Genomic DNA, 17,683 nt, shown 5'->3' with positions numbered 1-17,683 from the left:
CTCCTGGATTTAATTTTGCAGAAAGCTGCATCAGGCTTTCTTTTGAATTTTTAGGGTTTTTTTTATTTTTTTATTTTTTTTTACTTAAAACTACTGTTGTTGTCAAAGGCATCTTCTGGCTGCAGAAATGCTGATGGACTTTTTGCTAAATCAGTTGTCTGTCTTGAGTGAGGGATGATCAGTGCAAGAAGTACCATCTTAATGAAGCTGACCCCTCTGCAGTTCCACCTGGGCACATACTGCTCTTTATTTCCTCACTAACATATGTAGTATGGTTGGTATCAACAGCCACTACACTTGTACTCAGAAGTGGCTCTGGCGTTGGTAATGAAGTATTAATGCATGTGTTTAACTGCTATAGAAGGAATGCCATGGATGATCTAGAGATCAATTTCGTGGCTGAGGACTGGAAAATCGGGGTCTACGCCTGCCTCTGCCACAAACTTGTGTGGTCTTTGTCTGCCTGTGTTCCTTTTCCCACAGCTGGAAATGGGATGCTGTCTGAGAAGGGCAATAGAAGATGAAATCGGTAATGCTTTCAAATCCCAATCGCTTATTTGGTGTCCCCCTCCCCTTTCCTTGCCTGTCAGTGTTAATTTTAGGAATGGGCAAGGGACTTGCTCATTGTTTCTTTGGAAAGCTCTTCACCTTCTGACAATTGTTGTGGCCTTCCAGCTGATTTCCCCCTCCCTCTTGTTCTTCAAAAAAAACCTTTTTATCCTGCTGTCTTAATTGTCCTGTGGGAGAGGAACTTGTTTGAAGCTTCAGACTAGCGCTTGAAGACCCAGATGAGGGTTCTCATCTCTTCCCTGCTTCCTGCAGAGTGCTTATATAATGGAAGCCTCTGGAAGATGTTCCAGTGTCTGGATGTGTTGATTTGCAGTGTTCATTCCAACTAGGATGAATCCTTCTACTTTACTTATAGGAATTAGAGGTATTTCAGAAGAGACAACCACTGGAGTTCATAACCTGTACAAGATGAAGACCAATGGGACCCTGAAAGTGCCAGCCATCAATGTTAACGACTCTGTCACGAAGGTAATGCAGCTAGTGCCCTTGTGCTATATTCTGCTGTCTGACTAGCTTGGTGTTGTGATGCTGTTGTTCCCATGCAGGTATTCTTACTCTTGCTGGGCTATTCTTGACCTGGTACTGAACGGATTTTCGACATGTTGTTAAAGTGAGCCTACGTGGCTTAAAGTGAGCCAGCAGAACCTGCAATGTTTCTAATGTGACATGCCATTGTAGATAGCGCCCCTGTTTTTAGAACATTGAGGGCTTGTGTATAAGGATGTGCATTCCTTTTATTCTGCATTATAACAATATGAAAAGACCTCTGGAAGTTAATGGCTGCATTAGGCTACGTTCAGTCCCTGTGGCCACGGGCCTGTCTTCACTCACAGTATGTTCCAGCCCGCATTAGCCTGGCAGGTAATACCTGAAAAAGAAAGCAGCACAGGAATAGTGAAGTGGAATGGTAGAGCAGTTAGGACTGGTGTCCTAGGCTTCAGCTGCTTGAGTGTAGGTGGATGACAGGCTGCTGTCAGTACTGACCTCTAAAGGGAGAGTGACCTAGGTGAGCTTGTGACTGGGAAAGGTGGGTTGGTGTGACAAGATATTTCTGCAAGCAGTGTTTACAATGGGTAGGGCAAGAGGTATTTATTCCTTGCTTAGCTGTATTTCTGCTTCCTGACACAAATCCTGGTGAACTGAGGATGGAGGGGAAATGGTATTTAAAGGGTGCTAGTGCTTCTGGATGCAGGTGAAATACTAGCGGGACTTTCAGGCATGCTTAAAGCTTTTGCATCAAGATGCTTTTTAAATCTAGTTGCTAAATCTTTTTCAAGGTGCCATACTCCATTCAGTTCCAAATAGTTTTCAAGGTGGAAAATCATGATAATGGCTGCTGATGTGTAGCTTGCCTGTGCAAAATGGCACTTCCAGGGCAGCCCTCTTTCAGTATCCTGTGGCTGTGAGGACACTCTGAGGGTAACGTCAGTCTCTAACATTCTCTTGCTGGGCATGGCATTTTTCACTATGGTTTGGCCTGTTTTCTCTGCAGTTTGCTATCTGCAGAATAGCTCCTTTCTACTCACAAAGATGTTCCTGGCATCTCTATTCTCCCAGCCAATGGGCTGTAATCCAGTTGCTTTTGGAAGAAACCTGTTCCCCTGCATCCTTTTTGCCTAGATTTCTGCCTCCTGCACAATAACTATTAGTACTGTTCAGTAGATTTGGAAATTCAGATGTTTCTAAAAAAACCCTCTTGAGTGGGTTAGAGTTGAGCTAACTTTATTCTACTGTCAAACAAGTGCTTATTTTCAAGCCCTATTTGTCATTTATGTAATAAAGGATTTGTACTAACCATGGTTATAGTTCTCCAGGAAGACATCTAATGAATTGACAAACTTCATTCCTCTGGTTGGATATTTTGACTTGGTGCCAGCTTTTAAACAATAAAGTCCTTCCTATACTAGTATTTGGAGAGAGGACAGGGCAGGCAGTCCTGTTCCCCTCCACCTCTGCCACTCAAACATATTGTTGGGTGGGACAGATATCAGTGCATCTAGCATTCTGCTGCCTTGCCACATGGGAATGGGACTGCACTGGCACCAGGAAGGCTTTGATTGCAAGTGGGGGATTTGGTGATGAGGAATCAGATCTGACAACACGGTTTTCCTCTGCAAAAACACTTACAGTGCAAGGAAAATCTTCTGGTGGACTAGGAAAGAGGACCATTCACTGTTATAGCTTTGGAATTTGAAGCATTGGTAAGACAAATTTTCTGAAGTATTTATGGCAAATTTGCCTGTGCCAAGACTTACGGGCACTGAGTCAGGTACTTCTGGATGTGGAGAATAACTTACAGGTAGGCAAATGGCCAAGTCCTGAGGCTATGAGAACAACTTGAAGCTATATTTTGTAACTGCTCAGATAATGTGTCAGAGTTATATCTGCAATGTGTTTTGTACACAGCCATTGTTGCATTTTTTATAATAGAACTTTACAGCCAAAAGCTGTGATACTGAAAACCAAATCTAAATATTGCCACGTGTTTCCTTCATGTAACATCACTTACTACACATGCTATGTGGCATCAGCCATAACTGCAAGATAGTTCCCATTTGAAAGCTTTGTGCTGCTGTTTGCATTTAAATACACAATCTTAAGACTGCTCATAGTGGACAGAGCACTACCTCTGTTGTGTAATGGCAAGAGCGACTGGTGATTTAAGGCTGCAGAAAGCACAGCTGCAGGCTTTGAGACCAGAGTTTCCCTGTGGATGGCAAGTTCTTCACCCCTGCCTTGCAGAGCATAACATGACTTTGGTAGCCAGGTTTCTTCAATTCCTGGCTTCTGTAACATTTCAGGTAATCAAATCTGTTTATTCAGCCCATCCTTCTGGCCAAAACAAAGGGCTCAAGGAGAAAATGGTGAAGAGTGTCAAAAATCAACACAGCAAGATGTGTTTCTAAGTCTAGGAAGATGTTCAGGTGGAATACTGTTTGACCTCTGACTTAGCAGAAGAGTTTTGATTTGGAGGTCTGGCTGCTGGTAAGCTGATAAGTTAGTATTGCATTAGGAAGATGTTGAGGGATGGTGCATTAGGAGATGAAGTCCAGGGGTTCTTGGTTACAGTTTCTGGTATCATGAAGTGTTACTTAACTGACTTTTTCTAGGACTGGGCAGTGGTGAGGTGGGGCAGCATTAGTGTAACTGTTCCTAGGGGAAGAAACAACTTTGATCTTCATGGGCAGCAGTGTGCCTTGCTCCCAGTCTCTGACTGGTGTGGGCAGCTTGCTGCTTGTTGCTTCTGCGGGGTGTGTGTGTGTCTCGAAGATGTGAACCTGTGCTAACTGGCCAGATGTTCTTCTGGTGCTTTTTGACTACCTGTGGCACTTGATTCAGTTTGAGGAACATAAGCAGATGTTCACCAATTCTACTGGGGGAACTCAGACCTACCTCTGTATGCAACAATTGTTTGTGCTTTAAGTTGATAAATTCAGGTTACCTCTAGCAAGCATTTAACAAGTCCAAGCCCTGGCCAGTGGACACAACACACTTGTGAAATGCCTCTCACCAGGGGTGCACCGAAGCCTGTATCTGGTATAACTATATAGATTAAAAACAGATAAATAAAAACATCAAACCTGGTTCTCTTCTTCGCATCCCTCATTGTAATTATTTAGCTGACTGTCAGTCTCTTGGTTCATAGTACAAATCGTATAAGTATAAATCCATTTTGGTTCTCTAAGGGACTTCTGTTTATGAATGACTTTTGTCTGTTCTAAGTTGCTGCTTTTTCTTCCTCAGAGCAAATTTGATAACCTTTATGGTTGCCGAGAGTCCCTCATTGATGGCATCAAACGTGCCACAGATGTCATGATTGCTGGAAAAGTGGCAGTGGTGGCAGGTTATGGTGATGTGGGCAAAGGCTGTGCCCAGGCCCTGCGGAGCTTTGGAGCCAGAGTCATCATCACTGAAATTGATCCCATCAATGCACTGCAGGCAGCTATGGAAGGTGAGAACTAAAGGAGATGTGGAACTCTGTGCATCTCATGTGGGGGTCTCTGTGCAGAGCACTGAATGATACTCGGTCAAGACAGTTTCAATGCATTTTAGCCCTGTTCCTCTTGTGGAGCTAAAAGTGACTTTTCCAGTTCAACTCAGCTTGTGAGGAACTCTTGCCTTACAACTGTGCATTCCAGGAAGGAGTTTAGTTATAGTCCTTGAAGATATATTCCGAGTCAAGGATATAGAAACTATACAGTGGGAGAAGTACCTCATTTCATGATGCTGTAAACTTGGTTTTGAAGGGTTTGATTGCTTTCAAGTTGGGCAACTCTAACCTCTAGTTTGGGTTAAGACTTCACTAGAATATCTCCACAGTACAACACCTTCAGTAGATGTGTGTGGAGAGCGATGCCATGATTTCTGCCTTTTCAATGTGAAGCTGTGCTCAAGCCATGCTCTGGAAGCTGTGTTCCCACTCTTCTGTGGATCCCTCCTGTAGCAGTGCTTGTCAGTACCAGTTTATCACATTTCTATTCATACATAATGAGAACCTGCAAGTATTGTTGGTACATTTTTGTTTGCAAACTTGACCCCTTGAATCCAAGCTAAAAGCTGTGCCATATATTATACATATGAACATACAAACATTAAATGTATGGATCTTACTATTGGAAATAGGTGATGGATTGATACTTTGGGGCTGCCTTGGCATTTAGTGAGACGAGAGTATGCCCAGTACCCTGCTACCCTCCCTAAATCAAACAGTGGCACAGATTTTTTTGACTTTTCTATTCATAATACTGTAGTCCGTTTTTGAACAAGTGTTGGTGGTTGGACAGGGAAATACTTTTTTCCCTCTCTTTTTCAGGTTATGAAGTTACAACCATGGAGGAGGCCTGCAAAGAAGGCAATATTTTTGTTACCACCACCGGATGCACTGACATTGTTCAGGGCAGGTATGGCTTAGCCGCTTGCTTTAGTGAAAAAATTCCTGTGCAGTTAGATTTTTATACAGTCATAACCTGTCAGCAATATGGTGAGGGTTAACACATAGGTCTCATTTCTGGACATCTGCATTTAGCATTAACTTAATGAGAAATCAGGACTTTGGTCTTTCAGTTCTGTTGGATATTGCTGAGTTGCAATTGTTCCTGTCTTACAGCATCTAATGCTGGAGGAACAATAAAAGGTGTAGAGGGACAGGTAATTTTGGAGGATGGGAGCATTTGAACTGAATTCGATGTTAGGACAAATAAATGCGAGCAGAAGGTGGGGGAGGTAAGTAGAGGTTGAAAGTGATTCCATCTGTGAGTATATATAGCAGATGGAAACTAGCCTGCTCTCAATAAACTACCCTGCAGTTTTTTGTTATCACTTCTTAGATCTCAATTTATAGCCCCTCCACTCTACACACTCATTCCTGTTTTTGTCATTGTGATTGTACATGTTGAGTAGAAGGTTGAGTGGGAAGAGATAAGGCCATTAGACTCCAGAGATGTAAAACTGCTGGAAACTTTAAAAACATGGGGTAAGCTGTCCCTTCTGTGTAGGAAAGAACAGAATAACTGCAGATACTCCAGTTCTGACCAATTCAAAAAATTAATTTTACTTTCCATAATGAAAAAATATTTTCCCTCACACACTTATATCCTTAGGAAGAGCCCCTTCCTAGAAGCTTGAGTATTTTTTTTTTTTCACTGGGCTTTGCATCCACACACATCTCATGGTTGTGAGGCTAAAATGCAGTCAGTGAGCCCAAAGACTCTTCATTTCTCCTTGAGCAGAGCTATGGACCAGCACATCTCCTGGTGCTGAAAGAGTTGTGTGTGTGGGCGTTTTGTGCTTTTTTTTTTTCTCCATATGTGCATTAACTGTTAATATAACTTTTTTTTTTTGCAGGCACTTTGAGCAGATGAAGGATGATGCCATAGTGTGTAATATTGGCCATTTTGATGTGGAAGTTGATGCAAAGTGGCTGAATGAAAATGCAGTAGAGTCAGTGAATGTTAAGCCCCAGGTGAGACAGCACTTGCACGGGCTCTCCTGCTGGAAAGAAGAGAGCTAGTCAGCGTCTTGCCCCAGAAAGGGGGGGGGCCTTTCTCTTCAGATACTTATCTCTGTTTCTAGCTTGTTTGGAAGCTGGTCTTGCTCTAGGCTGATCAGAATGCAGATTGTGATCTGCTCTTCCCTGATTAAGCTAGAACAGTTGCACATAATTTTATTGCATTGATATTAAAGCAATCAGTTCCGGACAGTGCCCCTGAGTATAGCATGGTCTCTGGCAAGAGGTGCCTGGAGGGATACATCTCTTTGTCCATGTGTTCCTGCTTCCTTGACAAACATGAGTCTGCCTTCTTGGTGGTGGTCATGTAGACGATTAATTGCATAATGCTCATTCCTTACAGGAAGTGAGCTTTGATGTTTGGGGTGTGGGAGGAAAGGTATGGAAATGTGCTTTCTTTGATAGCCACCAGCTGAAAACAATGCCAAACTTATTTTTATAAAGCAAGCTAGATGGTGGATACAGAACAGGCCATTAGAGACTGTATAAAACTTCTTAAGAACAGAGACTGTAGGTTGCCATGATCTAAAAACTTCCTTGCAGGAAGCTGCTTGCTAATGTAGCTGTCTTACACTAAAAGAATCTCAGTCCTAACACAGAGTGCCAGTATTAGAATGAATCTGAAGATAATGTCTTCTGAGACTCTATCAAGGTTTGAAAAAAAATTCACGCCTCTTCAAAGCATTTTTTATTTGGAGATGGAAGCCTCAGTAAAGCTCAGATGAGCTCCGCCAAATTTGGAGTTCTCTTCCAGACTCGGTGGTTTCATTTTAGAAACCTGTGGAGACCATAAGTCTGTCAGTGGGCAGACAAGGAGGGATGTTTTATGCTTGCTTCTCTTGCATTCCCACCGTGTGCCTACTTCAAGCTACAGCTGTGGCCAGGCAGGAAAGTAGGGATCTAAAAATTTCAGCTTTTCAGCTGTGTTCTTAAACAGAGATACAGAACTAAACTAGACCAAAACTGTTTTGTAACACCAGCATTGAGAGAAAACATTGCTTAAGGCAAACAAGGCTCTGTCTGACTTGGCATAGAACAACTTCTAGTTAGCTTTTGAAGAGGGAGTGTGCTTGCTGATAGCATGATTCTGGGACAGGTGTGTGGCATTTTGTTTAGCACATCCAAGCATCTTTCTTAGATCTCAGTCTGCCCTTCCAATTTTCATAACTCCCCTCTGGCTTATTGGCCACCCACATCGAACTCTTAGTAAGCAGTTGTGAGAGTCTTTTCAATATCCTGTTTGCTTTTGGGGCACTGAACTTGAGTGTATAGCTTCGTATTTAATTGAGCCCAAATTCTAACTACGTTCAAGTCTGTTCTTGCCTGTGACCTTAGTGCAGAGCTGACTTTGCAGCTCTCATCTTAGGGGATGCTGCAGCTAGTTGCTTGTTTGGGGGTAGCTCAGGTTTCAAAACTGAATAGAATAGCACTTTACCCTTGGGCTGTTCTTGTACTCTTCCATACCCACCTACTGGCTACTGCTGGAGACAGGATGTACCTAGATGGAAATCTTATATGGCCATTCCTGTGACATTTGGAGGCTTCATTAAGGTGAGGGTGGCCTGTAGACTTGTATACTGCCAAACCTGATGAACTGGTCCCTGACTCAACGTTAGTACTTGGCTTTTGTTGACTTCTACAGAATCAGAAGAACTTTCAACTAGTTTGAATCTCAAGTTGGACTCAGTTTTGGGGGGGTTTTAATACTATATGTAGCTACACTGTGCTAATAATATGGCTTGAGTCCCCATTTTGTGTCTGTTTAGATTTCTTGTCCCTAAAGACTTCAGACTTTACCTTTTATGACAAGGTAATTAGTTGAGCAGGTGTTACATGAACAGGTACAGCAGTAAAAGCTTTATTTTCATTCTCTGTGCACCTTTACCAAGCCCAGTTCCTGTGGTGGCTGGATAGTTGAGCGGGACCAGTCTCATGCTCACTCTCAAAGCTTTCGGGGCAGGGGAGGAGGAGAAGCAGGATTGGGAGGCAAAACTTGAGTTCCTGAATAGAGAGTTGCAGCAGTTCCTTACATCTTCCAGGACATGGGTTAACTTTAGGTTTAGAAACAAGCTCCCCAAAAGTACTCTGCAGCTTCTTTGCCTTCACTGTGTGAGACAGTGTCCAACACTAATTTTTAGCACCATGTGCTCCCCACTTGCAAGTGGTGAGATGGCATAAGGATCATCCAATACCTGGGAAAGGCAGATGCCTCTGTGTGCCATGCTGACTCATCTGTTCCTTTCAAAGTACAGCTGAGTAGCAAGTAGGCTTATTCCTGAAAAGCTGGCAGTTTGTTTTGAATACAGGTCTGCATTGGATAAAGTCCCACTCAGCTGCATTCTGATATTAGAAAATGACTTGCAACACAAGCACAGCTGCAGAGGGGAAGGAAAGGTCAGAGTGGGATCTGTGAGCTCTGGCTCTCTTAAATGTATGATTTATTCTCGGGTGTGGAGGGGTGACACAAAGGAAGTGCAGAACAGACAAAGTCTGGAGTAAGTTAAATGCAAATAAGGAAAGGGAGGAGGCATTTGCAGAAGTCTGGAAATAAACTTAGCACTTGGATGACTTGAATTCTACTTCTCTAGCAATATCCTGAGTTTATAAATCAGCCTGATTATCCACCTGTGAATGAGGCTTGTTTTCCCAGTACTGACTTATGCCTCTGCTATTACTACTATTTTGCATTTCTCTCTATGGAAAAACATTTTGTGTTTCTCTGCATTACCCTGGGCGTTGAATCTGAGTCAGGCCAGCAAATTGTCAAAGCTCTGTGATTCCATGCACAAGCCAGTAGCTGTCCAGGTGTAAGTTGCATCAGTATATGCATATAATATTTTGACACCTAAGACACCCAATTCAGACCAATTAAGTGTGATACCTTGTAGCCATATTAATTGGTAAATATAATGTTTACTATTAAAAATGTATAAGAAACTTGGAATTGTATATTCTTCTGCCCATCTAGAAAGAGGTATATTTATGCAAGAAAATTAAGTGATTTGAGTGCTTTTTGCTTTAACATGACAAATTCCCAGTGTTCTAATAACTTGAAATTTCCTGGCTTTTTCCAAGAGTATCCTGCACTAAGTTAAAAGAACTTAGACTTGCTTTTATTGATACTGGCAAATATTCTGCCATTCATCATGGAATGCTATTGTAACAATTTTGCTGAGTCTGAATAAAATTGTGTTTTTTAGCCTGAATTGAAGATGCACAAGGTATAACATGATGAGTAGGAACTTGCAGGCCTCTCCCTGCTACTGCTACAGTTTCTTGAGACTGACTTGTGAACACTGCCATTTGCTGTAGGGTGCTGGCCAGCCAGTCCAGGTGCTGTCCCTCTTTCTTACTGTAATCCCACCTGAGCATATAGCCTGGCCGTCGGAGATGCTAATGTGTTCTTAATAAGGTAACTTGAATGTGCTTGGGGACAGATTCTTCTTTACAACAAAACTGTCTCTTCAGTTGCATAGGCATTGGCACCCCAGAGGAAACAATCTTAAATGGGAGTTGAGGCTTAAAAAAAGAAGTTCATCTGTGTGGCTGGCAGCCACATAACCATTTGGGAGGACTGTCTAGTTGGTTTAGAGTATTGTGGCTGCATCCAGTTCTGTTGAACTTGGCAGCTTCCCTACAGCTTGTGCTAGTAGCTTTCTCAAGTGTTCTGCTTATGGCTCCTTCCTTCTTGGTTTCATTACTTCTTCCCATAGTCCTCTGATACTGCATGTTATATTCTTTGGGAGGACTCAGCTCAGTCAGTGGTGGTCCATACTGAAGAGTCACCATCTGTAAGAAATGCTACAGCTGTGCAACAAAAAACATTCTTACTAATCCTCTCTGGCTGTCCTACTCTTGGAAAGGAGAAATTAAGAATTTTATTTAGGGCTTCTGTTTGAGGTGGCTGCTTTCTGTATAAGTCATGCTGGGGATGGGGGGAGCAATCTCTGGCATACAAATCCCAGAAATAGCTCTGGGATTGAAGCATAGCTGGGGAAGGCAGGTAGGGAAGGCATGCAATGGCACACCTTCTCTGAAGGTTTAATACCCATTGAACTGCTTTCTAAAAAAAATGGTTGCTCTTGGTTTCCTTACTGCATGTCTACTAAGAACCTGAATAGAGATGTTTTTGCAGAAGGTAGTACTGTTTGCAATTAAGACTGCAGATTCCATGTGGCTTTTAAACTAACCTACAGGCCAAAGCTTTAAGAACAAAGTCGAAAGTGATATGTTTTCTTTTGCTCCATTTGAATAAAATTTTGAGACTAAAAGTATAAATACAGTGTGGGGAGGAAGCCTCTTAAGTCTTTCACAGTACCTGTGCTGTGAAAACACAAGATAGATGAATTTGTCTAAAATATGATTAACCTTGTCAAAGTTGATCTTTGATCTTTTCAGAGGTTTAATCTATTAACTGCTTGGTATGACAGATGAGCAATGAATACCAGTGAATACTGAATATTCATGTAATTTATGGGCAATATTGGCATTTAGTTCTAAGCTTTAATATTCTAACCTCCTACAGATGTGAAGGCAGTGAAGAGAAGAACTAGGGAGAAGAGACTCTCCCTAGTCCCTGGCCCAGACAGCTGAGGCACATGTTAAGTGAAACAGTCTCCTGAATTGTTTGGGACTTGCTTGTATAGCTGAACACCAGTCATCTTGTCCTGTGTGCAGAATCCTGTTGTCCCTCGCATAGCTTGGAAATTGTTCTGAATGGAGGATTGATGTGTTCGGCTCTGGGAGTGAAGGAAGTTCACCAGAATCTAGGACAGTGGTGTTATACTGGTTCTTTACAGCTACAGATGTAACCTGACTTGCTCACTGGACAGGTGGAGGGAGCCTGCTTAGTTTTTTAGTCTGTTTAATCTTTGGACTTGTCTTGCCCTCAGCTGGACCTGGGCTCATCCAAGGTGGTGAGCTGTCAAACTGTAAGACTCCTCAGGATCAGGTTTCTAGAACAGTGCCAGAGAGCTTGCAGACGTATTGCCCAGGCACAGGCTGCTGTAGATAAGAGCTGAACTGTGCATGCTTTGACTGTAAATCAATGGCCTTACTGTAGCAGCAAGAGTTACAGGGGAGCAATTTCAGTAAGCTGAGGACTCTGGCTGTGGCCCCTATATTAGATGCAAATGCTGTTTCATGTAGATGTGTTCTGTTTTTTCTCCTCTCTCTCTGCACCAGTTCTTATAACTGCACGTATATGAATTACATGTTACTTTTGGCAGCATGTTCTCCACCACAACCATCTGAGATGACATGTATGCAGAAAAACTAGAAGAACTGGATAAGTGGTTGAACGAGAAGCATATGCTAAGATACATGTTGTATGAATTCTAGAACAGTTACAGATTTGATAGACACTGACTGGGAACTGAGTGAGGTATCTCTCAATTACAATCTAAGTCTATATTGCAAGCCTACTGCTGGATTGTTGGTGTGGAAAGGTTCTTTACCAAGTTTTGCATGAGTTAATGTTGTCTGTAACCTCACCTCTGACTGGTTTTGTCTTGTTTTCCACCCAGGTGGATCGGTATACACTGAGGAATGGCCGTCATATTATACTGTTAGCAGAAGGCAGACTTGTCAACTTGGGCTGTGCCATGGGTCACCCTAGCTTCGTTATGAGTAATTCCTTCACCAACCAGGTGTTGGCACAGATCGAGCTGTGGACCAATAGTGACAAATACTCTGTTGGAGTCCATTTCCTTCCAAAGAAGGTGAGTTAAGTAAGCCAAATTCAGATGGGATAAGGTAATTCAGTTTTGTTTGTGCTTGAATTCAGTGTTGTATTCATTGAGGGACAGAAGCTCCCTGAGACTTCAGTCACGCTGAACCTTTTGAGTCTGAAGTGGGCTGGTTCTTGTGGCTAGCATGTTGTGCAGAATTGGGACTTGCCTGTCACATGCAGTAGGAATGTTCAGTCCACTTTTTGGCTTGACTTGGGGGCTCCACCCTGAGGTGCTGGGAAGCCCTGTGCTGCCTCAGGATGGTCAGGGAGCTCCATTTGATGACTTCCCTTCTGCTGAAAGTCAGCATTCACAACAAGCTTTCACTTGCCCATCCAGCAGCAGTCTGGTGAGGCAGGGTTAAAGCTGGAGTGAAACTAGAAATCTTTCCCTCTTACTGTGGTTGAGAGAGTCTGGGGCCCATTTGCAACTGAGCAGAGCTTATCACAATCTGGTCCTAATAGCTTCACAAAACATTCATGACAGATTCCCTTGGGTTTCCCTTTAAACTTATCTTTGGATTCTTTGTTCTTGGAGAAATCTGGATCATGTCATAACTCTCAAATTCCTTTTATAAAACTAATCTGGTTTTAATTTTTCAAAACAAGCCTGAGAATTTGAGATAGACATTGAAAAAGTTGCTGGAGTTAAATCCCACTGCCTTTGAAATGCAACCAGGTGTGACATTAAATGTGAAAATGCTTTTCATTTGGGAAATAGAGTATGTATGTTTGGGCTTGTTTATGAAGTGTTTGCTGAAGGACTTCTAAGCTTCCAAAACCATCCATAAGTGATCAAGCGAGGCATACCAGAGATCTAATGTGGGAATTGATTATGTGTCAGAGAGCTTGTTGATCATCCTCTTCAGAAGAAATGTTTTATCATTAATCCTCTTGAGAAAGAGATAGTCCAATGTTGCTAATAAAACTTATAAATAACAATTTTTAGTAATCATATTTGAACTGAAAATGAGAAATAATGCCCAAATCAGTGACTTAAACTGAACTGCATTTGTTTGTTTAGCATATGGCAGTGATCTGTTTAGGAACACACATTGTGGCAAAATGCTCTTCTTTGCCCACAGTACTTCATAGAGGATTTCAAAGAATAAAGCTGTCTTCATGTCAGAACCAAGGGAAGATGAGTAGAATAGCTTTCTTTGATAATTTTTTGGCTAATGTTGTTGCCCGTTCTGTGTAGTAGCTTTGAGGTTCAAATGTAAAACTTGAACTACCAAGTACCTTGCATTATAGAATGTGTACATGTTTGTCGTAGCTAATCATCAAAACTGTATTCTAGTAATCAAAGAAAATGCTATGTGTTTTTCCCCAGAAAACTAACCAAACTGTTACATCTGTGTTCTTGGTAACGCACCTATCCTTTATGCTCAGCCATCTGATTTTGTGTGCACTAGGTGAGAATATCAGCTTACCTGACTTGCCGACAGCTTCTTTTGGAGCTGCCGGGGTAACCTGTCTTACAATTGCTGCAAGTGCACCAGTCAGCCAGATGTGCATTCAATTTTTAATCTCCCTCTTTTTTCTGGCAGGTTCTGCCAAGCTTAAATACTTGTTTCCCTTCTAAATCCTGTCTTCCCAGTTAGGCTTTCTTTCGCTAACTGCTGGTTCTTGCTTTTTTCCTCTGACTCTTTTATAGCATTCAATAGCTTTCATGGTTCACTGCTGTGTTCTTTGACTGCTTGATCTTTGTTTTTTAATCATTTGTCTTGTACCTCTTTGGGCATGCTGGTTCTGAATAGATTTTTAGCAGTTCCATATTAATTACTATCAGCTGGTAGAGCCCCAGTGAACTGCATTCTGCATAAATGTAACTTTTCATTTTATTAGCTGGTTTGTTGAAGTGGAATTATTTTAGAGTGGCTGCTTGTTACCACACTCCCTTTGAGTGGGAAATCTAGGACTAGACACTGCATCATTTAGCAGATGCTGGTTCACACAAGCTGCAGATCCCACCCTTACTTGTTTAGTTGATTTATTGCTCTTTGAATGTCTTACAGCCTTTCACATCTGTTTGATTAATATGGAGGGGATATCACCGTTTTTTTTCTGTGCTGCTGGAAATTTAGACTTATATCTGTTTCCTTAGCAATGATACTTGTATGTTGCAGGAATTAAGTGATGTTAAAGCTTGTCTTTATGCGGTATGTAACTCAGCAGCACTGATCCCTTCTTAGGGCTGTCCTTTCCACCTTGGAGTGTCTCTTATGGCTCTCCCTTCCCTTCTGACGTAGCAACTAGTTTCCCCTGTTACTGTCTGTTTTTGACTCTTGTACCTATCTGTTGTGGTTCTTAACTGTCTTGTAACTTCATGTACATGTTTTTCAATCCCTTAAGTTAGGTGGGTATTGTCTGACACCTCTGGGATAAAGAAAAGCCCATTTCGCTCAGAAAAAGGGAGTTATAAAATATGCTGATATAGTATTTCCCACTGCACACCTTGGCTTTATTCTTCATGAAGGCATGCTTATAGATTCTAGGATTCTTACTGAATTGGTGATTCCTGAATGAATTTTCTTAACACGTACCCTGAATATGGGATATCTAGAAACCAGATGTATTCTTTTCTGTCAGTGTTAGAACTTTTCTAAAATCTTATGCTAATAGTCTAGTATGCTGATGTTTTGTAGTGGAAACATGGTTGGGGCTTTACTGTTTTACCAAACTGGATATTCTTATCTCTGAATAGTTTGGTTTCTGTTCTTGTCAATGGATGTGAATGTGTAAATGAGATTGAAATGAACTTGATTATATTAATAAGCCTGAGCTTGATCTGACTCCCTGAAAAGCATGGGGCTTTTCCACCTGAATGCAGTTCAATGCTCAAGGTCTCTGCACTCAGACAGGTGATACTGGCAGGAGAAGAGCTTGCTTACTGCTCGTCCTGTGTCGGCCTGTTAAGTCCTTCCTGGGGCTGCTACTGAGTTTCAGATACTCCGTTCCCACCGTTGACTATGACTTTCCTGAATGATAGGACTTCATTCTGCTGATATTCTTGTCTCGATGCTTTGTTTTTCAGCTGGATGAAGCTGTGGCTGCTGCTCATCTGGATAAACTGTGTGTGAAGCTGACAAAGCTGAGTGAGAAGCAGGCCAAATACCTAGGCTTATCAAGAGATGGGCCATTCAAGCCAGACCACTACAGATACTGAGCAGGTGGCACTACCCAAAGAACAACATGCAGGGATACAATCTTCCAAAGCTCTTTTGTGTATGCTGGGATTCTGAGAACAAGCCCTTCTCCATCCTCCTCTCAGTACTGCAGAACTGATCCCTTTACCAAGAAAGTTTCAAGGTTTACTTCCCTAGTGAGAGGGGATCACTCCAACTCTTGGAATTAGAATCGGTTGCTTAGCTGATGTCATGGTGAACGCATCCTCTACACACTTATGGCTTCCATTGTCCCGATGAGAGCAGGACAGAAGAGGGTTTAAATTAAAATGCCTAGTCTTGTCAGACACATGGCTCAGCCTGTTTGAACAGGCAAAGAAATAAGGTGGGGAGCTGTCTCTACAGGGAGATCCTGTCTGCCATGGTCTGTTCAAATCAGATGAATTTTTTTTAGACTTGCAAAGCCAGGCTTCTCTCCACAAAGGAGCCCTAGCTGGAATGTATATTGTGAAGATGGGGAAGTAGCACAGAGTATTCCTGCAGGTTGTTTGCCCTCCTTCCTGTGGAATCAATTTAATCTCTTCAAAGATTAGGGTGGGAGTGTTTTTCTGGATTGCCTAGTCCAGCAGTTTCGATCAAAACCAAGAGCCTTCTGTGCTGGTTCCATAGCAATTCTAGAAGGGGTGGGGTTTTTTTATTTTTTATTTTTTTAGCAGCCTTCTAGTGTGTTATGAATGGCTGAGGAAACCACTGAGGGGATGGTTAGGTGTTGGGATCTTGTTTGATTCTCTGAAAACACCAGCAACACGCTTCTGCCCCAACTTGATTTTCTAAGTTGTCATGTCTGCAGTATCTTCTCTGTCAGTGTCTCAAAGTGCTTTAATTAAAGATTTGACTGTGGCCTGACTTGTTTTGTATGGTGAGATGCTTGGACTGATTTGCCATGGATCTATTTTGTTTTAAGTGTTCCTTAAGCTGTTGAAAATATTTCAGGTAGTTTCTCCAGGCAAAATTCAGTGCTGTAGCTAGCTGCCATCATACATTTGAGCTGGGAAAAGTTGCTGCTCAGATTACATAAACTTATTTGAAGGGCTGAATGTTGCAGAGAATCTCTGCTCCTCTGAAACGCACCACATCTCCGTATGCCTCGTGGAAAATCTCTCTTGCCGCTGCCCTCTACAGTCACATGTTCTAGAGCAGGCCACCTCTGTCTCTGGACATAAGAAAATGAGGTTTGGTATGACATTAAACAAAAACAATGGTTGAAATGCTCTGAGATACATCTTCAAGCATCAGGTGCAATGTTGTCAGTGAGGGATTAAGACAGATGGTGCAGAGTATGAACTGCTGGAGGAGGAGAAAAAGCAGATGAGTAAACAAGATGTTGCTGAGTAGGCAACTTTTTTCATTGTTTAATATTCTGCAAAGAAGCTGTTGCCAGTTGCTAAAGAGCATTAATTTTAACTGAGTTCAGATCACACAAACACAGCTACCCTAAATTATTCCATAGTCAGTAATGGGTTATAATTTAAATTTCCCTATTTATGCTGAGCTCTTTGCAATTTAGTGCCAAAATTTTGGCTGATAGCTGGGAACAAAACTGTTTAACATCCTTGCAGAGCCTCAGACCCAGAATCAAAGCCTTATTAATTCCTTCTATATTTATGGCATTCCATATCTCATGACATGTATAGCCAGATAAAGTTAGGAGAGCTGTTAAAGTCACCAACAAACTTTACATCAGAGCTAGCTGTTTAGACTCCTTCAGAGAGGAAAAAGGGGAATTTAACTGACTTGTCTTTGTCATAATTCATCTTTTTAAGAAAAAATAGGCACTTCTGAACTAGTTGCTGGCAATCCTTTCCTGGTCCATGCAGCTGTTGTACACATCTGAATGCAGATGATAGGCAGTGGTCACCTTATGTCTGACATAGCTGCATGTGGTAGAGAACAAAGATGATTTCAAAAAATCATTGTAGCAGGACAGATGCAATGGAAACACAGTGACTGGGTGCTGACCAATGTTGTTTGCTTATTCATACATTTCAAGTTGTGTGTCATGTTTAATAGAGTCACAGAATAATTTAGATTGAAAGGGACTTCTTGAGTTTGTGTTGTCCAACCTTCCCTGCTCCAAGCAGGGCTATCCTGGAGCTGATTGTGCTGGGTTTTGATCATCTTCAAGGACAGATTTCACTACCGTTTCTCTGGGTTCCAGTTCCAATGTTCAAGTGCCCCAATGGTGAATGA

The 17,683-nt window shown here is 42.0% G+C and overlaps 1 protein-coding gene across 2 annotated transcripts in view; it reads left to right on the top strand.

Annotated features, from left to right (window-relative positions):
* Positions 1-16,339, top strand: part of AHCY (adenosylhomocysteinase) — a 28,832-nt gene extending 12,493 nt beyond the window's left edge. For both annotated transcript variants that reach the window (XM_026083851.1, XM_026083853.1), the window contains 6 exons: positions 926-1,038; positions 4,315-4,522; positions 5,384-5,471; positions 6,415-6,532; positions 12,103-12,297; positions 15,343-16,339. In XM_026083851.1, the coding sequence (XP_025939636.1) occupies positions 926-1,038; positions 4,315-4,522; positions 5,384-5,471; positions 6,415-6,532; positions 12,103-12,297; positions 15,343-15,474 (854 nt within the window). In that variant the 3' untranslated portion in view covers positions 15,475-16,339. The remainder of the gene's footprint in view (positions 1-925; positions 1,039-4,314; positions 4,523-5,383; positions 5,472-6,414; positions 6,533-12,102; positions 12,298-15,342) is intronic.
* The last annotated feature ends 1,344 nt before the right edge of the window (positions 16,340-17,683 follow it).

The sequence above is a fragment of the Apteryx rowi genome, unplaced genomic scaffold (genome assembly GCF_003343035.1).
Source record: "Apteryx rowi isolate R43461 unplaced genomic scaffold, aptRow1 scaffold_619, whole genome shotgun sequence".
Lineage (NCBI taxonomy): Eukaryota > Metazoa > Chordata > Aves > Apterygiformes > Apterygidae > Apteryx > Apteryx rowi.
Note: the sequence above shows the minus strand (reverse complement) of the source record. Positions and strands in the feature narration are given on the sequence as shown.